Genomic DNA, 25,014 nt, shown 5'->3' with positions numbered 1-25,014 from the left:
GAGATTTACTTGAGTTAGGGAGCCCAAAAAATACGTGATTTCTTGGTTTAAACATATAAAGTCATTTGTAGTTGTCAAATTGCACTAGAATAGGACCAATTTCATAGGGGACCTTTGGAACGCCAAAATTATGCTCTTATTCAACATGTGCTCAAGTATGAAATTATGTATATAGCTTACATGTGACTTGAAAACTTATTTTTGAAGTGCATTCCATTGTTTTGTAACACTAAATGTTAACACTTGGCTTTTATAAACATTAAAAAGGCCATCCCTACAAAAAAATATAATGATTTTATGATTTCTTTTGGCAAAACAGCTTGAAATTTTGCTAAAATTTATGTCTTAAAACTTATGAGAATTCTCTCCATACAGATTGTATTTTGATATGGAGAAAAATCCAGTGTTTTCTTTCCCTCATAGCCATCTATGGTAGAAGCAAGGTGTAAAAAACTTCTTTCTAGCTTGACAAATAAATTGCCAAACCATGGTAGAAAAACGGGACACTTTAGTGTCTCAAGGACACTTAAGTGCCCAATTACAGAACTAGTGTTAAACATATTGGCAAATAGTTCCCCAGACCTTATGAATACTCACTTGACATTGCCGCCCTTCGAATTCTGGAAAGCTTCACGTATAACACTTCATACTGTGTTTTTACTAGCACTTTCATTCCACACATCCACGTGCTTATGATGGGAGAGAAAAAGGACCTATTTTACTTCTACCAATGAAAAAGTGGGAACTGGTAAATTTTTTGTAGTTTAGGTCAAAACTTTTCGGACCTTGTGTTTTTAGATTCTCCTTATGAAGATCTATCCACTGATATATAGTATGATAGGTAGTTTTTCATGTGACATGTAGAAATTGTAGCTCAAAGATTTGTCAAAGGTGCTGTCTCACGGAAACTCCTTTTTGTACCACCAAAGTGTGCTTTTACTAATATATATATATATATGTGTGTGTGTGTGTGTGTGTGTGTGTGTGTGTGTGTGTGTATACATACACATAGTAAAATCTCTCTCTCTGTCAAACACAATAATGTGGATAAGAACCCTTTCATTTGCATGCATGTCATCAAAGTGAGACAGCCCAAATCGATGCATGAACGGGTGAACCTTCTGCTTTTTCTCAATCTCTTTAAAAAATTAAACTTGCACAAATTCCAAAAACATATCAATATTGATCTTGAAAAAAACCCCTTGAAAAGATAAAGCCTAATATATATTTAAAAATCAAAGTTGTAATAAATAACAAAATCTTGACTAAAATTAATTTTTTCTGTTATGTGCATTTAAGTTGGTATAATTATTCTATATTAAAGAGAAAGTCTTTTGACTGACATTTTTAAAAGTCTTTTCATTTCTTACAATCTTACTCTTTACTTTTGCATTTTCAATTTTACCCTTCTAAAGTCTTTTAGTTTATTACAATCTTAGCCTTTACTTTTGCATTCTAGATTACATGTTTTGTAAGGGTTTTTCTGTAGTGAGCCAATGAGTGACACATGGGACTTTCTCCTTCCTTGAAAACTAGTGTGTGACCGGTGCGTTGTTGCGACCGAGAAAAACATGGCCATAAGGTCACACACATCCATATTAATAGGTGTGTGTGAGTGTCCGTATGCACACAAATGGAGAAGATGGATTATAGTCCTTGTAATCATTCCAAGAAGTTGACAATTCTCTCTCTCTCTCATCAGATCTTGGGATCAAGATTTGTTGAGTAGACATTTGATATCTATTTGGATCAATAAAAATTCTCTTCTTCTTGTCTCCCCCCTCCCCCCTTTCTCTCTCTCTCTCTCTCTCTCTCTCTCACACACACACACACACACACACACACACACACACACACACACACACACACACACACACACACACACACACACACACAGAGTTTTAAGGTCAAGACTTGTCAAGTAGATCTTGGAGATCTCTCTGGATAAATAAAAAGAGAATACTACAATAACCATTGAGTGTGGTGGATTGGTTATCGCAATTCCCTCTTAAACACCAACTCTTGTTGTCAGAGAGATTTGAGGTCTCTTAGTGTGTTCCCACGATATTAGAACTTCTCTCTCTCTCTCTCTCTCACTCTCACACACACACATGCATATTGACGTTTAACTCCCCGGGCCCCGTGTCACCCTCTCTATCTCCCTCCATCAATCTTTCTCTTCTAATGAGGCAAATGGAGGCCCATAAGGAGTTGCAACCTCTCTCTCTCTCTCTCTCTCTCTCTCTCTCTCTCTCTCTCCCTCTCTCTCTCACCTAGGGAATTGTAATTGGAAGAGTACCATACAGATTGTTTGTACAAAAATGTATATGTAATACAATTCTGACAGTTGATCCTCATTGGTATCCTCTCCAGTAAAGATCTATTCAGCTGCATGGCCGTGATCACTTTATGTAGAAGAAATTATCAAGATAAACAATCCTTCAAGCAGTCAATGCCTCTATATGGAAGAAATCTTCAAGAGGTCTATGTCAAAAAGAACTATCTTATGTAGCACAAATGCAAGAGCCTCTGCCCGGAGAGACTTGTTGAAATCATTATCTAGATATCCAAATTCTAATGGTAATATAATTATGCACACACCACCTAAGCTCATGAGTCCAAAGCTGCATTCTCAATAACACTTCTCATTTCCCTCAAATGAACCACCATTTGCTTTAGTTTGAGCCCAAAAAATATGACCTCAATAGCAAATAATATAAATATCTTAACCCGGCACAATAGTTTCACCCTCTTTTGGTGTTCACAATCTCTGATCATTGAACCGCAATCAAGATTGTATCAATTTATATTAGGATACTTCACTGACATTGGAACCAATTGCATCTCAAAAGACTATATATAGCCCACACAATTCAGAGTCAGAATCATCAATTGAAATTGACTCTGAGGATGAAGAATTTGAGTTAAATCTTGGTGCAAATGTGGGGACAAACCATTCAAGGCCCAATGGTACCCGAGATGACAATCTATCTGGGAGAGGAGGAGACACAAGTAGCAATTCATTTAGTGACTCTTTACTATAGATCGGCCATAATAAAAAATTAGACAAGAAGAGTAAGAGATATAAGAGGTGACAATATCAAGCAAATGTGCGTGCTAGAATAAATGAAAAGAAATCTATCATAGAATGGCTCATTGGAAGTTGGTAGATAATGGGGTGAATACCTTCAAAGTGTCATATGGTGCAGTCCACAACCCATTGACATTACACAGTTAGAGGCTATAGAGAAGCCAAATTCAAACCATACCGTAAGGAGACAAAAAAATCAAGAGTTAGCTCAACAACAAAAGGAAGCGGAAGAGAAATCACAGTCCAAAGAGAAACAAGACCCCACAGACTTACACCCTGCACACCTGATCATTTCAAATCCTACACCGCAGAAGGAACGTAAGGTTGTGTATACAAAGTCTCTGAGAACACCTATTGATGAAAGCAAGGAAGTCTATGGTGGTCAGATGATAGTTAAGAAAATACAGTTAGCAGACCCGAGTGAGGAGTCCAAACCTGTTTTCATTGCCCAAGATTTGACAGAGACCGAGGAGTATGTACTTAAAGAACTTCTCAAGGAATTCAAGGATATAATTGCTTCGACATGTCATGATATGAAAGGTGTTCCACCTTCCGTGGTGCAACACACAATCCCCATGAATAGCATAGCTAAACCGGTCCAGCAACGACCCTACCCAATGAATCCTAAGTATGCAAAGATTGTTTAAGAATAAATTGAAAAGCTTGAATGCGGATTCATATACCCTATTGAGAACTCAGAATGGGTGTCTCCAATAGTTATTGTGCTAAAAAAGAATGGGAAACTTAGAGTGTGCGTGGATCTCAAGAAGGTCAATGCCACCAATAGGAGAGACCATTACCCCTTGCCATATTCAGAACATGTGCTTGAAAGAGTTGCAGCAGGGAAAGAAGCTTATAGCTTTTTAGATGGGTACTCTTGATACAATCAAATCACAATTGCACTAGAGGACCAATCTAAAATGATTTTTATAATCGAATTTGGAGTGTTCTCATTTTGTGCTGTGGCTTTTGGCTTAACCAATGCCCTTGCTACCTTCCAAAGATTAATAACACTACTTTTAGAGAATATTTGAGGGAGTTTTGCAAAGCTTTCTTAGATGAACTTTGTGTTTATTCCTCTTGGAAAGAACATCTATCATGTTTACAAAAAATGTTTGAAAAGTGCGAATTGTATCGCATCTCATTAAACCCTTTCAAATGCCAATTTTGGGTTAAACATGGAGTCATTTTAGGGCATACAATGTCCAAAAATGGAATTTCCACCAATGAGAGAAAAATTAAAGCCATTTCCAATTTTTCATTGCTTACAGAGTTCAAAGGTTCATGGGCCATGTTGGTTATTATCGACAATTTATTTTAAACTTTGCCGAGATAGCTCACCCATTGTACAAACTTCTGATTGAGTTCCACTGGATTGCGGAGTGTGACCATGCTTATGAGTTATTAAAAAAGACATTAACCAGTGCTCCCATTCTATGAGTGCCCGATTGGAATGTAATTTTCCATGTGCATGTTGATGCATTAAACTTTGCTATTGGGTACCCGTGTTCTAGCTCAACCAGGAGAACATAAATTGGACTACCCCATTAGCTTTGCAAGTGGTCAATTGAATGATTCTGAGAGGAACTACACCACCACAAAGTGGGAAGGTTTAGTAATGATTTATGCAATAAAGAAATTTTGCTACTACCTTCTTGCCAACAAGTTTGTTTTCTATGTTGATCATCAAGCATTTTTGTATCTAGTAAATAAACCTTGTTCCATGAGAAGAATTACACAATGGTTGTTAATTCTTCTTCAGTTTGATTTTACCATTGTGGTGAGACCCGGTAAGAGACATGTCATGGCGGATCATTTGTCTCGCATACCCAATGGTGAAGCTGCTACTAGAATCGATGAGGAATTTCTCGATACTTCCCTATTCCTAGTCAAGACCATGGCTGAATGGAGTGAGAAGATTATGAACTTTTTAGTTAACAATTTTCCACCCAAGGAGCTCCATAAGGATATAGCTTCGTAAGGAATGTGAGCCTTATTCTCTAATTGCAGGAACTCTTTACAAGCTAGGGAAGGACGGCATTCCTAGACGTTGTGCTCGTGAGGATGAGTATTTATACATACTGCAAGAAGTCCACACGTGTATAACTGGAGGAAATTTCTTAAGGGAACTGACTACTAGAAAGGTGTGGCAATCATGCTATTGGTGACCTACCTTATTCAAAGATGCATCACTTTTTGCAAAAGGGTGTGATGAATGCCAATGTTACAAGATCACACAACGAGAGGATAAGATGCCCTTCGTCCAGTAGCTCGTAACACTCAATCTTGATTTATTATCGTTGCCATTGACTATGTGACAAAGTGAGCGGAAGCCAAGGTCAATTACCAAGTTTCTCTTTGAGAACATTATTACGCGATTTGGTTGTCCCTTTGAGATTGCAAGTGACAATGGTACTCATTTTATAAATGGGGTGATAAAGGAACTCATGATAGACTTCATGATAGCCCACCATAAGTCCACACCTTATTATCCACAAGCAAATGGCTAAGTTGAGAGCACTAACAAGACCTTAATTTTGATCTTGACCAAAACAGTGGAAGCTCATCGCACGGATTGGCATTTGAAGTCGACATCAGCTATATGGGCTTATCATACCGCTTACAAAGTGTCTATTAATTGTACACCCTTCAAAATGGTATATGGCCAAGAAGCAGTTATTTCATGGGAGTTTTTAATTCCTAGTCTGCAAGTAGCTTCACAGGAAGGTTGGGATGGTAACTCTTTAGTTGAGCGCTTATATATCCTTGAGACTTTAGATGAAGAAAGAAAATGGGCTGTGGAAAATGCACTTGTAGAAAAATATAGGAGAAAGAAATGGTTTGAGAACAAAGATATCAAGATTGGGGATAAAATCCTTATGTATGAAGTGCATAACGAGAAGAAAAAATTGAAATATGCTACGAAAGGACCATATAGAGTATGCAAAATCACCCCCCAGGGTACCATTTGTGTGGAAACTATTGATGGAGTTGAAACCATTGGATTCCTTGATGGGAGCAAATTTAAAAGCTATTATGATCCTTTAAGCCAAGAGGAGCAACGTGCCATCCAAAAAAAAGAGGCTCTCTTTGGCCTATCACCCACAAACGGATAACCAAAGTGAGATAGCTAATCTTAAGATTCTTGATCTACTAATGACCTATGTTACAGAAGTAGATCAGTGCTCACAATGGGAAAAGTACTCTTGTAGAGTACGCATATAATAATACTATCCATACTTCTACGGGAAAATCGCCTTTTGAAATCATATAGGGAAGACCTAAAAGTTCCTTTCTACTTAAAGTACATGGGAAGATCTTTGCTGCCGATGAGTATAGTTGTGACTTGCAAGCATCTTTTCAAAAGATTAAAGAGGCTATATCCATCTCGCAACTAAGGCAAAAAGCTGCTACTGACAAGCATAGAAGGGCCTTAACGTTCAAAGAAAATGATTGGGTCTTACTTAAATTTCCTAAGGCTCGATTGAGACAAGCGACGGGCAAAAATCCTACGGGCCATCAAAAATATTATGCTAAACTAACAAAAAGATAATATGGTCCTTTTCAAATTTTGAAGCCAATTAATGAGGTGGCTTATCAACTTCAGTTGCCTAGCCATTGGCTCATACACAATGCTTTTCATGTGAGCCTACTCAAGCCCTACAAAGGAGAGCCTCCAAATGAGTACTTTATTGAAGACCGTTCCGAAATCAAAGACCAACAAGACGGATACAACCCAAAGCTATCCTTCGGCATGAAGACAAGGTACTACGACATGGTAAGATTATCCGATGGTATCTTATTAAGTTCAAAAATTGTCCTTTTGAAGATGCTAGATGGATGCAAGGAATCCAGCATAAGGATAGTATGAACCTTGTCAAAGCTTAAAAGGCTACATTAGAGTAAGCAAATGTACATGTTTCTTTTAAATGATCAATGTTTTTGTCTTATAAGACTAATTCTCTCTTTATTGTGCACAAATTTAAGTAGTATGCATTCGAAGAATCATGTTTGGGATGATGACGTCTCTCAAACACCATGTAGAATTTGTCACTCTACTTGGGAGGATGAAATGGACTAAAGATTAGACATGCTTGCGGCAGCTATGTCTTCCAAGCACCAAATGAATTAGTCATCCATCTTGGAATGATGTCGTAGGGTAAAACGGGATCCTCTACCCGCTAAGACAAATTGACTAATGACTATGGCTTTATCTCTTTTATCTCACAGTGGAAGATGACTATGATTTCAAGAGAGAGGTAATGTCATTAAATCTAATATCTAACCAAACCAAATGATTTTCTCATATTAAACTGATCATTTAATGTGGGATAATAAACAGGAACATGGGCTAGAATATAACATGTGCTTACGGATTTATCTCAACACAGGGCCAATGGTAAAGGTGTCCAAACGAGAGATGGTATGTCAAAGAACAAGGTTAACTAATGGAGCTTAAAAGACCTTAGGGTTAGCTTCATTAAAGACCTCCAATGGTTAGTGTTAAGAGTCCTTTGACCTTAGGCACCTTAGCTTGAGGTGGGAACCCGACCTAAACTTGTCTTTGACCTTAGGCAAGCTAGGGCAGAGCTTGAGGTGGGAGCCCGACCTAAACTTGCCTTTGACCTTAGGCTTTAGGCAAGCTAGGAATGAGCTTGAGGTGGGAACTCCATCTAAGGTGCTTGTCATGCTTGATGACTAAGGTACTTGAGGTACTTGTTAACTTAATGAGAAGGTGCTTGAGAAGCTTCCCATACATGGGGGGTAAGGTGCTTGAGTCAAAAAGATATCCTACAAACTTAATGAGGAGGGTGCTTGAGAGGCTTCCTTTGCATGAAAGTCCCAAAGTTAGGGGAATCTTTGACCTAACCTTCCACTCACCCAAAGGGCACCCCTTTTCTCAAAGAGCACATGGGACACATGTAAGACTCTCCCTAAGCTTAACCACATGGTGTGCTTGAATGCTGTTGGTTGGCTAAAGAGGGGTCCAATGAACTTCTAGTTCCATCCAACAAATATCTAGATATTTTCAATCTCTCTCTCTCTCTAAGGGGTAAGGAGGACACTTGTCAAAAGACTACCCATGTACTTGACTGCATGCTGCATGTGATTGGCTAGGGGGAGAGGGGTCCAATGAGCTTGAAGCATGTGGAAAAGCCACAACTCACCCCAAGAAATCAAGGGGGGTTCTAGGGGGATATACAACACACACACTCATTTTGAGGATCATTCTCACTTGGTGAAAGTTGAGGAACTCCACCTCCTTCTCGAAGCTTGTGAGAAGTGAGAGCCTACGCCAACACTCTTGGCTATGGAATGCAAATCCAACCAAGAGCCATGCTTCAATGCTTAAGCTTGCCATCTTTTCCATCTTCATTACTATGCTATCATGTATGCTAGCAAGACGAGTGATGATAAGTGAGGAATTATTTCTTTCTCCTATGGAATGTTTCTTCTTCCTCTTCCCTATCCTCATTCCCCGCTAGCTCTCCACCTTTGAAGGTGTTTGAGGCGTTGGGACCGAGGCTTGGGATAGTTAATGCTTTCTAAAAATTTTATGTTATGCTGGTGATGCATGAAGCTTTCCATCTTCATTTCATCACCTAGGTCACAAGGAACACAGAGATTGTATTGTACCAAGTCTCTCTTGATGGGAGAAACTATAATCCAAATGCCGATTGGCGGGGGGACCGCCTCCATATGAATCCGGTCCTCAACTATTGTCATGTTGTCTAAACTCTCTCTCTTGAAAAAGTATTGTGCATGACAAGTTAACTAAGTACCATGTTTATGTTGCTACCATCAATTAAGTTCACCCGCTATGCTCATAAAGTAATCTCTCAAAAGTGCTTCATCTAATTTCCTAATTCCGCTACTTTCAAAGTTCATAGGCCATTTCCATTACACTTCTTATCAAAACTAGTTTCTATAATCTCAGTTGTCTTCTTACCATAACTAATTGTCAAGATTCTTGTAGTCTTGGCCATCAAAACTATCGACGAAAGCTTCTGCCTTCTGAGCACTTTGGCTCCTCTATCTTCCTCCACTCTATATCCTGTGCAATCTAACCAGTTGAAACCCTTTGATTTTGCTAGATACCCATAGTAACCTCTACTTATTTCCCTTTTTCTCTCTTCACTCGGCTTTGATCGAGTGACTGGCTCCTCTAGGATCTCCTCGATGGTAGTGCCAGATTTCCTAGTGATCACACGCATTGGTACTAGTTCTGCCATTTTTTCCTTGGACACTTCATCCTTACCATTGTCGTAGATTCTTGATCTTGAACCACTTACAAACCAAGGTCATATCGAGGTCGTATCCTCTTCTCAGATGGTGGCTCATTTAGCTTCCTAGTGAGCTCTTTGATCTTTTCTACATAGCTTCTTAGTGAGAGTTTATCTTGCTGAATCTTGTCTAATTTATAGAAGATATCTTCATCCCCTTTGTGCTCACCATACTTCAGTATGAAATCTTAACCTATATGTTGAATAATGGTAGTATCATTTTCTAGTCGCATCCTTCAAATTTTGAGGGAAATATTTCACCTTGTCATCTTCATCACTATCTTTGAGATCAGCATATTGCTTAAAATATTGAATATGAACATCAAGATCATCCCTCCTGCTACCTCTAAATTTGGGAAAAGATATATTCAAATCATTGGACTTGTCCATGTGTCAGAGTTTTTAATGATGCTTAACTTTCCTCTTCTAACATATGGGCATGTCATGGTGATGTGTTTCTCTCTTGCAATGTATGGGCTTGTCATGGGGGTTAGTTTCTACCTCCCATCTCTTGGGTTTAATGTGGTAGAAATCATCAATTTTTGTGACTATTTTAGGCCCTTTTTCCCTATGTGGTTTTGTCATTGATTCCAAACGCCTGTTTTCCCCCCCTCATTGGTCTCACTATTGACTTTAGCTTTGGCCTTGTGAGTAAAATGGCAAGAAACCGTGTGACTAAGAGAGTCGTTTGGCTCTCTTTGATCGTCTTCTTTGTGAATACTTTGTCTATTTAGAAGATCGATGTGCATCAGGGCCTTTGATGCTTGTGTTTGCTTTTGTCTCCCCACATTGACAGTGCAGTTGAATATCATCATAGTCTTTCTTTGAGTCATCTGCAATGGTACAGAGATGGTTTTTGTCTTCAATAAATGTTGTAGGCACTTTCCTTTCGTGTGTTGGATATCTAGCAAGAACTTTGAATATCTCACTAACTATGAGTCCTAACTAGGGAGACTTGTTCATGTCAAGAGCTTTAGATCACCACAGTGATTGCCAAACTGGAATGAGATAGAGCTGGATAGCTATTCCAGAGTTAGGCTGAAAGCTTGATGAGGTCACCTAAGAAAAATGTAATCTATCACGTGAGTTCAAAATAAGGGTAATTATAGATCTTGAAACTTACAAAAATATATATAGAGAAGGATACTATTTTTTCAAATTTGGAAAAAACTTATAGATTTTAAAAGAAAAGGGACATACATTATATTCCTTACAAATTCATAGCTAAGGGGTTTTATATACATATATTGAACACACGTGATATGATAGTTTTACGCATAGCCCCCGAGGCTCAAAGTAACTCACTAGGTTTAGATGACCAGATGAGAGACTTAGAATTTAGATGACTTCACATGATCCATGAATTAGACTTTTAGATGACTTGACAATGCATGACTGGACAAGACTCAAGAAACTCAAGAAGCGAAGAGATTAAAATGAGATTAATGAATTCATTTTATAGGTTCATCAGTGGGTTTTGACTACATTGTATAGTCATACAATATAGAACTCCTTTGGGGTGTGTTGTGTAATAGACAGTGGAGGAAGATATAGGGTGTATGTATTGCCAATGTTGACACCATGTGATTCCATGTGGAACGAGTACCAATGATACAACAGAGAAGACCATCAAAATTCAATCATATATATATATACACACACACACACACACACACAGAGAGAGAGAGAGAGAGAGAGAGAGAGAGAGAGAGAGAGAGAGAGAGGACACTAATATTGTACATTGATGAGATACTACAATGGCTAGACAATGAGAAATCTAGAAGCTACTAAATATGGTGTGCCCCGAAGTAGTTGCGGAGGCTATGAAGGAGAGGGACAGATTTCACCCTGAGCCCTAAACCGGAAGACAAACACAACTAAGGAGCCTAGAAGTAGAGGCAACGGAGGAGAGAGAGAGAGAGAGAGAGAGAGAGAGAGAGATATATATATATATATATATATATATATATATATATATATATATATATATATATATATATATATATATATATATATATATATATATATATATATATATATATATATATATATATATATATATATATATATATATATATATAGAGAGAGAGAGAGAGAGAGAGAGAGAGAGAGAGAGAGAGAGAGCACAAATGGCATAGGAACAATTCTAAGGAGGGAGGGACCCATTGAGCAAGTGTTATAGAGTCCAAAAGTAGTGGCGGCAAGAGAATGGTCAATAGTGTTTAATGGTCCAGGTAGATTTTATATACGTTTACAAATTCCAAGCCTACCATTCCCTCCCTCTCTACCAAAAGGGCTTTATAGTTTTACTTATAACATTTGAAATTAAACAACCCACACCCCACTCTCTCTCCTTTTTGGTACCAGCTAGACATTCTTTCACCCCTATTCAAAATCATATTCATCATTATGGTGTATAGTCCAACCAATATTAGTTGTAAATGCACACATGCCACAAATGGTATTCATACGACAAGTAACAAAAAACTTTCATCAAAATCAAACCATTGTACTTACATTTTAACTTGAAAACCCACTTGGTACAAATGAATTTTTTCCATGAGGCAAGTCACACAAAGATCATGTGTCATTCTTCACAATAGCATCATATTCAGATTGCATTATAGCCAACAAATTTTTTAAATTTTGTGTTTCATCAAATGACATAGGTTCTTTCTTGTAGTTCATGAGAATAATATCTTATCTATTTTAATAAGATTCCTTGCACTAGTCCTCTCCGGGGACTCCAACTTGAGGCTTTCCAAATCTACCATAAATGGTACATGCCACATTATCTGAGGTGAAGACACCTCATTCAAATAACGAGCTATTTTTTAAACGAGCTACTATCATGGCATGCCTCAATGGAGAAAGTAGGGGTAACAATCAAATAAGCAGTTGAGATGTTGCCAAGGCTTTAGGAATTCATCAAAGAAATGTCATTGCTGCCAATTTTTGGTTACAACATGATGTGGAGGAGGGGACACTTCCCTTAGACGCTTGTCACCGTCAACTGCATAGAGGAAGCATTTTAACCACAGAAATCAAAGAAATTGTGTTTCAAATCTGGTCACAATCAAATAAGTAGTAGAGATGTTGCCAAGGCTTTAGGACTTCATCAAAGAAATGTCATTGCGGCCAATTTTTGGATGTAACATGATGTGGAGGAGGGGGCACTCCCCTTAGATGCTTTTCACCATCAACTACATAGAGGAAGCATCTTAACAATCAAAATTAGAGAAATTGTGTTTCAATTTTGGTTGGTGGAAAACCGCATCTCACCAAACAAGAAAGATGTTGTTTGAAAGAGAATAGGAAAGAGTGTGCATGTATTGCATCCACTACATCTACTCAAATTTCCTCAGGTATATCACCCCAAACATCTTGGGAGCGTCTCATAATTCTTTACTTAGTCTTATTTAGGTGCTTTACGGTGTGCTTGTAATCTTTTCAAAATGCATTTTGTAGCTGAAAAGGTGCGTCCAACTGTTTTCATGTGTATGGTAGTCCATTGTAGTACTTAACCATTCTATTTAGTGCTTGAATGAGATTGATAAATGATTCCAACTGCTCAAGATTGTCTATTAGTGCATTCAAGTGCTTCCCAATGTCCCATAATGATTCCAAATGCTTCAAGGTCTTCCAAGTGCTTGAAAATTCATTCTTGTGCGCTACCATGCCAACTGCTTTGGAGTACCTATATGTTTTGATTAGTGACTCTCATGACTACTTCTTAGTGCTTTAAAAAAATTCAAAGGATTCCAAGTACTTGGAAGTGCTTCCAAAGACTTTTGAGTGATTTCAAATGCTTCTTTCTAAGTGCTTCCAAGTTCTTTTTAATGCTATGAGTGCTTTCAAGTTCTTCCAATAGCCAAATACTTTAGAGTGCTTTCAAGAGCTCAATACAAACTTTGAGTGCTTCTAAGGAAAGTCCTTTAAGTGATATCATGTACTTCCTAGTGCTTCCAAGTTCATCCTAGTGTTTTCCAATGCTTTCAAACGCTTCCAACTGCTTCCAAGTCCTTCCTTGTGCTTCTAAATTCTTTTGAGTGCTTCCAAAATATTTTTAATGCTTCAAAGTTCTGCCAAGGTCTTCCCAATGCTTCCAAGTTCTTCCCAGTGATTTTGAATGCTTCTGAGTGCTTTCAAGTGCTTCCAAAATATTTTGAATGCTTCCAAGTGCTTCCAAGTTCTTTCCAGTGCTTCTGAAAGCTTTCAAATTCTTTGAAGCTCATCTAAATGCTTCTCGGTGCTTCCAAAGCTTTTTAATACCTCACAATGATTTGGGGAGAAAATGAAAGACGCCAAGCGCTTCAAAGTGCTTTTGAAGATAGTCCTTTGAGTGCTCTTGTATGCTTCCAAATGCGTCCATATGTTGCTAAATTCTTTTCCGTGTGCTTACCAATGCTTTTGAAGGTTTTCAAGTGTTTGCAATAACTTCTAAATGATTTAAAGTGCTTTAATAATTTTTCCAGTGCTTTCAGGTGCTCCCAATTTTTTTTTAATGCGTTCAGTGCTTTCAAGTGCATCTCAAATCTAGCTATATGTGTTTTACTATGCTTGCAGGTAGTTTTTGGTACTTAATAATGTGTATTATATTTAACAGAGAGACTTCTACATATGGTTCCAGAAGGCTCATCCTAACATTAGGATCTCCCTTAGATGCTTTGAGGGTCTGAAGCCATACTTCGTACGCAAGTTGAAGGACCGCAACACTTGCTGCTGTGAATACCATGTTCAACTTGTATACTTCAAGGAAGCCTTCAATCGGATGCCACATGGAATGTCATGCTTTTATAGGTGTGTTGTTCGCAATTCCCGTGATGGAATAGTGCAATAATGCACAACATCGAATGCCACATTTCCATTCTTAACAGACCTATGGGAGTCTGTTTTGTGTCCAAAGTCCATTGACATTGCTTATCACCACAGAAAATGCATTTTCGGAACATGCAAACATTGTGGCATTGGTAGGTTGTCGTTGTGTCCAGGTGAATAGAGTGATGATACTTCTAGGATGATTGTGAAGCTTTTTGATGAGGTTCCTATACAGGAAGTAGGTGAAAAAGGTAACACAAAATCCCAAAAATACCTCGTGGTTTGGTAGGTTAGTTTGATGTGTTTTTTTTAACTTTCTTCAAAGAAAGTTAAGGAATTTCATCAAACACAACTGTGTGTACAAATGGAAAGCTCAACAATTCAAGGAATGTTTGGATAACTTTCCTGACAATGTAGTGGTGTCTGTAGTAGATTTTGCAGAGAACTACTCCTTCAAGGTGTAGAATGAGATTCACTCAATGCATTGGTATTCAAATCAAGTCACAATTTTGGTTCACATTCCATACTTACATGATGCGCTTGGTGCCATTCAAAAGACTAGTCGCTTCTACATCTTTATGAAAAACACATGATACTTTGTTTGTGCAACACTGTTTTCCTTTGCACAATGAGTGGTTGAAAACAAGGTATGGTGTCAAGCAACAATGGGTGTCGTCTGATGCTGCTGCTTCACAATTCAAAGCAAGACGGACATTCCATTTTGTAGCTCAATTCTTCAATATGACCGTTATCAAGATGATGAACAATTTATTTTCTAGCCATGGGAAGGGTGAGCACAATGGGGCTAGTGCAATACTCAAAATAGATCTCACACATGAGCAATTAAAATCTGACGGATGGATGCTACATAATTCTTCAAGCGTTGTTGCATTCCTCAATGCAACCCTCAAAACAGAATGTCCACAAACATATAAGAAAGCCTCGCTTATCGTGGGAGGTCAAGCTCGATGGTGTCAACAGAAAGACAACGTGGGATAGAATGCATCAAAGAGTCTTGATCCTTTTAGTGTGTTAATGGATACAATCAAACATATATGAATAGGGTAAGGCGCAGACTATTGTCTTGCTTTTTCCATGCGTGCATCAAAGGTCAATGGAGGAGATGCACAAACAAAGAGCATGTGGAGGGGTGGGAGTACTTGCAAATACAGCCGACAATTAGGGATGAAAGAGATGGACAAGTGTCAAGTGAGGATGAGGAGGAATACACCCCCATATATGCTAGCCACCACGATGACTTGAGTGATGCCTTGAGTGATGCCTTGATGGTTGGCCAGAACTTTGCAATGATTATAGAGGAGCCAATCGCAAACTTCTACATCCTCAAATGCACTAAGACAAAGCGCTTGACCATAAACTATGAAAGGGATGAATGGCATAACCTATCAGATTTAAATTCATTCGTTGAGGGATTATTCTATGGCAAGGTAAATGGGTGAGATGATACCTATGTTCTTTTGGACAATAAGCCCACTACCCTTTTCTCTCCCACCTAGTGTGATGCATCATGTTTCCAATGTACCCGAGGGAAGGTGAGCCTAATGTATATGATATGTCAAATGATGTATTTGAACAAACCTATAATAGCATGGCCCCAAAGGAGAACTTGTAAGTTCTATCTATGTGATCATTCAAAGTTTTCACACATTTTGTACTTAATCAATAGGTGTAGTTTAACCAAGTGACATCATTTTTCCAGGACTTCACCACCACAAAAGCACTACTTACAAGACCTCACCACCATTGAGCACTACTTTTCCAGCACTTCACCACAACACAACACTCCTTGATAGCACTTTTCCAACACTTCACCACCAATAAGCACTAGTTGAAAACACATTTCTAGCACTTTACCACCACAAAAGCACCACTTGACAACACTTTACAAGAACTCACCACCATTGAGCACTACTTTTCCACCATTCACCAAAACATAGCACTCCTTGATAGCACTTCACCACCAATAAGCACTAGTTGACAACACATTTCTAGCACTTTATCACCACAAAAAAACCACTTGATAGCACATTACACGACCTCACCACCATTGAGAACTAGTTTTCCACCTACTTCACCAAACACTCCTTGATAGCACTTTCCAACACTTCACCACTAATAAGCACTACATAACAACACATTTCCAGCACTTTACCACCAAAAAAGCACCACTTGACATCACTTTACAGGACCTCACCACCACTGACCATTACTTTTTCACTACTACAACAATTTACCACCACAAAAGCACCACTTGATAGCACTTTACTACAGCTCACCATCATTGAGCACTACTTTTCAACCACTTCACCAAAACATAGCACCCCTTGAGAGGACTTTCTAGCACTTCACCACCAATAAACACTACTTGATAGAACATTTCTAGCACTTTACCACCACTTAGCACCACTTGACATCAGTTATCATCACTAATAACAGACACACTCTATCACTTATTAGCATTCTATTTGATAACCACTTCTCTCTATCAACTCTAGGAATGAACAACACTTGTTTTTATGATGAGAACATCAATTTGAACTTGGAATCATCAACCCCTTCATCTTCAACACTTACCCAAAGAACGAACACACATCATCTTCATGTTGATGTATTGAAAGAGTACGGACCATTGTACAAATGTAGGAGGGAGTCTTTCTTATCCCAACGGGAAAAGAACTTAGAATAAAAAAAAAGGAATATAATTTGGATTTGTGGACCGATGGGTCTATTTACCTAAAGGATCATACAACAAATGCGCCACCTCCCTTTGCTAATATCACTAACCTTTTACATTCCACAGGAGATGGCAAGGATGGGCTACTGGGATACATTGAACATTTGGAAATGAGAGGATTGAATGCGAAAAAGTAAATAGACTGGCTAGCGATGGATAACATGAAACTGAAGAAACTTAATGAAGCATGCACTCAGAAGATTTCATCAAACAAAGAGACAATCCAAAGCCTTGAGAAGAATATCACACGTTTGCGTATGAAAGACATTGTGCTTGGAAGTCGAAAAAGAAAACAAGATCTATGCAGCACAGAGATTATGAAGATTGGTAGTGGCGGCCTAAAAAAACGAGTATGAGCTTTAGGGTAATCTGAAGTTTGTTTATGCTTTTGTATCATATATATGGTTTACACATTCTTATTACTGATCATGATGCATGGTTCTTTCTTTGGAAGTATTTGCTACATCCAAACTTGAACGGAGTGGGTTGCAATGCTGGAGTGCATTACAATCGTCTAGTTCCAAAACAAACAGTTGAAGAGATGATAACTTAGTAAAATTCTGCTAAATTGAAATGAAGGCTCCTTACTTGCTTCATGAAGGATAATCAGCTTGATCCAATGGAAGTGAAAGAAATACTCGATGAGAGTGGCAACTTGTTGATGGGCTACAAGGCACTCTTCACAACTTTAACTAAAAAGTCTCAAAAAAATTTGCAAACAAGATCATTGCTGCCAAAGCCATCACATGTAAAGGCTGCACGTCATCACGTAAAGGACGAGGTGTTTGAGAAACTTGGATCACCATTCCATATTGAAGCAACATTCATAGGCAAGGGGGGAAGAGAGGTATAGTATAATGAGCATAAGAACCTCTTTGTTGATCTTGAAGCATTGCAAAGGTATGCAGTTCACTTTTTTTAATTATGAGTCAAGAGGAGTGCAATGGTATTCTCAAGTTTTCTTTGAAGCTCGATGAGTGCAAGGTCTTGAAGAATAGGAAGCTACAGAGAGTCACCATTACCCTCATGAACAGAGGTTTGGATACATCATAACCAAAGAGGACCCACGATACTTCAGCGTGCAGTTCAAATATAATATTATGACACTACGATCATTTGGGTATACTTGGTTCAATCTGTACTAAAAAAAATAGTGCATGTATGATTCTTGTCTTTATGTTCTTTTTTCTACATACAGGCTGATAAGGAAGATTTTGAAATCCTCCATTGCTTTCAATGGAAGGAATTGGTGACTACAAAGTTGAATGGTGACTTAAATACTATTAAGTGAATGTACAACATAACATACAGTGCATCTGTGGCAAATCCATGTTTATACTGCATGGCCAATGCACGATCTCTTCAGAGTGTGCAATAGAGTAGAGCTCCCAGCAGACATCTTCAAGATAAATCTTTTTGTCTATTGCTTGATATTCCTCAATGTAGAGTTCACGTTTGTACACTCCATGCACTCTGTAGAATAACTGAAAAGGTGGTTCATTTGTACATATGTTTTGCATGGACCTTAAAATCAGATATTTGTTTGCATGGAGGCAATGTCAAAATGAAGAGGACCCTAAGATGTCTCAAGGTTGGTACAAGGAACCAAGAGAAGCATCAAAAGGTGGCGTGAAGTCCATAAGGTTTCTTGGGTTTAGCCTGAAAGAGTCTGATAGAGAGGAGAAGAGAAACTTGTTCAACAAATGGAAACAAATACATAGAGTGGTTAAAAACAATGATAGTGGTGGGGCAATCCAAAATCACAAGGCAAACGTGTGGAAATCACTTGATAAAATATTCCACTATGTTGAGAAGCATTTGTGGAATGAAAGTAAGCTCACATCATTTCAAGTGGCCTTGCTAGATTGGAAGAAGGCAAACCTGATAGGGTGGGGTGGACACCATATTACTCGTTACATGGTGAGTTAGCATGTTCCATATGCAAAAAACATATGCTCCATAAATCCCTACTCTACTCACCATTTTGATTTATTCCAATGTAGCACATACTGTTCAACCATGGTCCATATTTTTCCAAGAAATATGGGTCATTGTCAATATGGTCCACACAAGGCATGGAAAAGACCCACTACATGGCAAGGATAGGTTACTTTAAGCACACCAAACATGGGGGAGGCAAAGACAGAGCCAAAAGCCTATTAGAGTTAAATCAATGGACTTATACATAGAGCAAGGCAAAAGGAGATTCTTAAGAGCTAAAAAATAACACATTCTTTACAACTCATCCACAAAGAGAAGAAGCAAAGGGCTTGAGGAAACTCAAATGCGGGGGAGCGCCATGCAAGGTGGAGATACTCACGAGTCCGGAGCGGGAGGAGATGGGCTTGATCCCATTAATTTTATTCCCTTCGTTGCACCACCTTCTTCCTCACTGTGTACCTCTTTGACATGCACGCCCCTTAGCCAAACTCTTTCCTCTATTGATGGTAGCATCCCCGCCGGCATCAAGCATCTTTTGTCCCTTAAAAATAGCCTTTTGTTGTATGGATCCAGGTTCTCCGGGGTCCTATTGTCAGGGCATGAGTTATGTAGGACATGAAATAGGGGGCCCTGAGTGCTTGGCACCCATACCCGATGCCAAACACCCATAGAGAAAATTGTTTCTCTATTAGGATTATACTTTCTATGTTCAGTGCCACGGGGTACCCACCACATGATCTTGTAGTAACTTTGATTGCAAACAAAGGGAACTTTTCATTTTCCTCGGAGTATTCCTTGTGGTATATTATGATCTACAAAACAATACTAAAACATTCATGGGTTATTATTGAGATGCATACAATAGAGTCAAGTACTTGAATTGTTTCTACAAACCTTTTTGTGGTTGATACGCCCGATGTAGTGAGACAACGCCAGGGTCTCCTATTTGGAGATGGAGATGCCGCTGATCGGTGTCTGACACCAAATGGTAACTCCAAAAGGAGATGTGGGTTATCCTCAAACAAGGACAACCAGTGTTAACGCAATAAACGGACTCAAATTTTCATGCAATACGATCGACCAACCACCATGAAATTAGAAATGATGCTCATTAAAGAGGCGCATGGTCCAAAGTTTAGAGGTAGTTAACCTCTCCTTCGAGCATCAACCTACCCCCGACTCGCATTTAACTCTACCCCCCGGACTTTTGTGTATCTTGAAACGACCTATTCTTGAATCTCTCACTAGCATGGGACGATGCAAAAGACCAATCCCTGTTGTCAAATGATGGAAGTGACAAAGGAGTTACACCACCCCAACCAGATGATATTCAGGATTCCAAATATGACATATCATAAAAGAGTATTCCATTTGTGCGGTCTTCCTTGGTACATTTGCTCACCATTAAATGCATGGAAAGCATAAAAAATCCCAACTATGCTCTCAACTGGTTGCTAGTTCATGATGCTCGATAGATAAATATTTGCACCATATCAAACATGATATCAATCATAAGCCTTCAAAAATAATCATGCACTAAATGAGATATATGCTCAAAATACTCTACAGTTGGGTAGATGCCATGGAAAACTAGTAGGAGATGTTTGCAACCTTAAGTATGTATGTTAGAAATCATGTTGTATGAGGACCTCTTTCACCCACTTGCTTTGTGCACACACTTTAAACTCTTTAACTTGTCCCTTGAAAGCCTCCACAAAATCATTGCATTGCCTCCTCTTCCTTCTCCTCGTCTTCAATAAAACCCAACTCTCGATAGTTATTCTAGATGGTATCCATGATTGATAATCTTTAGTATAACTATTAAAGATACTAACATAGTCAATTGTAGTGCTAGGCCTTCGAGAGGTATTCATGGTGTGCACTAGAACACAAAGTAGAGTTAGTGCAAATATGAAAAAGGGAAGACAATTTTGAGAGGGAAGTAGAGTTACTCAACTTACCATTTGGGAGGGAACATAGATACTGGAGCCTTGAATGCAAGTTTTAAAATCCGTCGGTACAAAGTTAGTATGGTTTATGGAATTTATGCTTTGAAAGTGTGACATTATATAATTTGAATAACAAAATTATGATTTTTTCCTTATTTTCTCAACGAGTTTCGCTCTAAAATATCGATGTTCAACGTTAACCTCTTCCTCATTGGTCGAGCGCCACTCTCTCTAGAATTGAGTGAGCCCAACTTTCTCCTAATGGTAAGCTATGATGTTGTAAATGATGATATAATGTAAGAGCAAATGCTCTAAGTAGGAGGCCAAAGATTACTACTCTTACCTTCCTAGAGTTGAAGATTATGTTGTTGGAATCTTCTAAGAGAAAACACGAGCATGATATGCCATACTCTAAGGTGTGAAATTTAATTGATAGGAGAGATCTCTCTCGCTTTACAAGAAGTGTGCACGACAAATCCATGCAAAGTTGTCCTCTGTTGGGCATTGAATCTCAATCGTTGGAACAAATTTCCATCGATTAAGGGATACTTACTACATAAGATTAGAGTATGGTACCCACGTACTCAAACACCATGTGCCAAATATTTGATGATCTAGGGATACAAATTAATAATCAAAATTACTCAAAAAGTTCATAGTGCTAGCATCAAGATCACACAATGCCACTAGGTTTAATGCACCTGTTGGGTTTGGGATTAAAACTCAAGGAGTGCACCTTCTATTTTTTTTGACATGCCTCATAAGTTCACTAGCAGGGATTGAGATAAATTAACATGGATGTATTTAGCAGAGGCATGTTTTACATCCTTATTTTTAAAAACAGATATTTCATGAGTATTCACGAAATCAAGACAAAAGCGTTCAAAAAGCAGGTTTACAATCACACATTGAACACACACTATACACTAGAAGACTAAACTTTTGTTCACCTAGCACTTTCGATAATGTAAGATATAATCTTAGATTTCTTGGTGCAATTTGGGTGAGTAAAATTGTTTTCTTACTAGTTCATAAGTCTTTTCATGTCTGCTTGTGTCTGGGCCGAAGCTTTTACCCCGAAGCCCCGCCACGTTTGTGTTAAAGTAATTATTTTGATGCATATCGATCGGTGCATGTATCGAACCTTTTTTGCGCTTAGTTGCCGACAAGTGTGAATAGGACCTTAGCTTCCATACAAAGGGGCGAATGAGTGTTGGGCAATCAAAATGTAGACTGTATTTCCAAAGTCATCTTTTGATAAACCTTGTCCCCTACCTATTGCCCTTTTGATGCGCCACAATGCCATAGAGTGATAGAGAGAGAACTGATGAGAGGGGATCAAGGTCCGTGCTTTTCCTCCGCAGTCCAGATAGTCTCTTCCTTTCCCCTTTGTGCCTTACAACAGGGGCAGACGTAGTTGCAACAGTGCCCCGCCACCACCCTTCTCGCTCACACACACGGAAAACTATATCTACCTAAAAACACTAGCAAATTCGAATCAGTTCTTTGGTGTCCATCCATCCATATTATTATGCGCAGGACACACAGGCTCTCTCTGAGTCTCTCGCTCTCTCTTTGTCGCTCTATAGCAATTAAGTAGTCAGTGGTCAGCGATCTCTCTCCCTCTCTCTCTCTCTATCTCTACAGCAGATCCATTGTGTAAGCTTCTCTCTCACTCTCTCTCATTCATTGATGCATCCAAAGGGCTTATGTCATCCTTCCCACATAGCATTAATTAAGTTTTCGCTCTTAATTAGTAAGCTCAGGCAGCTGGTGAGCAGGCGATCGCCATAGCTGCAATATATCATCTGCACTGCAGCGGCACTACAGCCTTCATGCTGCATATTATTATATAAGGGACACTCGGAAAAAATATATCCACGATGATGAGCGGGGGATCGAACAGCTTCTGCATCGACGAGGCGCGCGCAGCAGCAGCCACTGAAGGCTACTTGAATCTCCAAGGATTCCTGATGCTTCCCGCGTCCGACGCTACAGCCCCTCTTAATCTCCACATTTCTAGCACCTTGCAGCAAGCGGCCGCGCCCGCCCAGTCTGCAGATCATCAGCGGAACCCCCCTAACTTGGCTGCACCCGCTAACAATGGCGGAGCCGGCCCCCCTGCTCCTAGCAGATACGAGTCTCAGAAACGACGCGATTGGAACACTTTTGGGCAGTATCTCCGAAACCACCGCCCACCCCTGGCCTTGCCTAAATGTAGCGGAGCTCATGTCCTGGAGTTTCTGCGTTACCTGGATCAATTCGGCAAGACCAAGGTCCACACACAGGGCTGCCCCTTCTTTGGGCACCCACAACCACCTGCGGCCTGCGCTTGCCCTCTTCGCCAAGCATGGGGCAGCCTCGATGCTCTGATCGGTCGCCTGCGTGCTGCTTTTGAAGAGAATGGAGGTAAGCCTGAGTCGAACCCATTCGGCGCCCGCGCCGTGCGTCTGTATCTGCGTGATGTGAGAGAGAGCCAAGCAAAGGCTCGCGGGATTGCATACGAGAAGAAGAAGCGGAAGAAGCCACCACCAGCTCTTGGCACGGCGCCCTCAACGACAGATCATCATCATAATCATCATCAAGCTGCAGGTACCGGTGTGAATACAGGCGCCCCTTCCTCATTTCTGTCTTCACATACACAGCAAGGATACGCAGCTTCTTCAAATATTGCTCATGTAGGTATAAACCATCATGAAAACAAAGCTGCTGGAGCAGGTGGTCCCCTAAATCAGCCTAGTACTCTAGGTATCCCCCCAAATCAGCACTCTTACCATCATCACCATATTCTCTCGCAAGCTCCTGCCTGCCCGAGCCCTCCTCCCCTCATCCCAAGCTTCAACTGACCGACGATATCTTGCAGCAATATGCAAGTATAACCTAATCAGTAAAAGCAGACATTTAGAAGAAAGGCTACATACATAATTACTTTGCCCTTAATCAGCTAAATCTTCCCCTGCATCACAAGATGTGGGTGAAGCTAGACCTATCCTAGTGTGTATCATCTGTGCATCCAAGTAATGAGAGCTTGAGAACATCACAAAGAGCCAGAACTCTGTGGAAAGCATAGTCAGAAGAACCTACAAGTACCAAGATAAGCCCAATATTTGGCCAGGAAAGCATGTTCTTTCTTTCATGTAAAGTTTATGTAAGATTTGTCCATTGTTAAAGAGTAAAATGCAGAAATTTACGGAAGCTAACGACGTCTGATGTGCCTTCCATCGGATCAGCCATCTACAGGATCGGTAAGAGGCTGAGCTTTGGCTACCCTTTGAGAGCTAAGCCTGACTCATATTTCAAGAATATAGCTTTCTGGAAGTAAAACCTTCAATCTCATCTATGTGTGCAAGGATATAGATACTTCTCATGATGCTGAAGGTGATGCTTATCCTAACAGGTTACGTAGAGACTGCCATGTTCCATACCCCTTCTCCATGTTACTGTCAGTGGACTTGTAATCGAGCCTTATCATTTCATCTGCAATTGCATTTGCCAGCTTACAAACTTGAGTACCACAGCTTATGAAAGAAGCCCCATCCATCTCATCGTCGATGTTCGTGGGCGGCCACTGGCACCGGTATCTCTGCTGACTTCATTTCATGCATTTTACTGATCAGGTTATAGCTCTCCATGCTAGCTATAGTTCAAGGCAATGGCAGATGCCCAACAGAAGATGACACCAATATGCGTAAGAAGTTCATCAAAGCTCCATAAGCCGGCATGACGTGAATGATCAGTATGTGATAGCTTCATGGACATTAGGTGAGCATACTGCTACAATTTACATTGTGGTAATCCTATATATACTGACCCTTGTATATGTCCTGCAATCAGTGCATTGCATTCTGGTCACTGCATGTGTAAGTCATTAATGACATTAATGATGAAGAGGACAGTTGTGTTATCATTGTAGCAGCGCTGCTGCATAAGAGAGTATAGTGTCAGGGAAAATTTGGGAAATTTGGCTATGGGGATGTGCACACAGATCGAGTTATATATAAAGATATTAATGGCAACTTACTCAAGATCTGCAACAGAAAACATCTGTTTTTGAAAATCTCTATCATTAAGAGAATCTACAAAAGATGGGGAGACCCTATTTGGCTTTGTAAAAGAAGTCTTAGAGGAGAAGAGAGTTAAGAGGACATATAAATTTTTCTTACATTGATTGAACCT

The 25,014-nt window shown here is 39.4% G+C and overlaps 1 protein-coding gene across 1 annotated transcript; it reads left to right on the top strand.

The window, feature by feature from the left end:
- Positions 1-22,214: 22,214 nt before the first annotated feature.
- LOC147436619 (uncharacterized) lies at positions 22,215-24,742 on the top strand. The gene has a single exon (XM_086489465.1). The coding sequence runs from the start codon at positions 22,722-22,724 to the stop codon at positions 23,682-23,684; it is 963 nt and encodes a 320-aa protein (XP_086345591.1). The 5' UTR covers positions 22,215-22,721; the 3' UTR covers positions 23,685-24,742.
- Positions 24,743-25,014: the final 272 nt, after the last annotated feature.

The sequence above is a fragment of the Adiantum capillus-veneris genome, chromosome 18 (genome assembly GCF_014529385.1).
Source record: "Adiantum capillus-veneris isolate H3 chromosome 18, ASM1452938v2, whole genome shotgun sequence".
NCBI classification, from domain to species: domain Eukaryota; kingdom Viridiplantae; phylum Streptophyta; class Polypodiopsida; order Polypodiales; family Pteridaceae; genus Adiantum; species Adiantum capillus-veneris.
Note: the sequence above shows the minus strand (reverse complement) of the source record. Positions and strands in the feature narration are given on the sequence as shown.

Excerpts from the sequence above, each read along its gene's own strand:
- LOC147436619 (XM_086489465.1), top strand. The coding sequence starts at position 22,722 with ATGATGAGCGGGGGATCGAACAGCTTCTGCATCGACGAGGCGCGCGCA.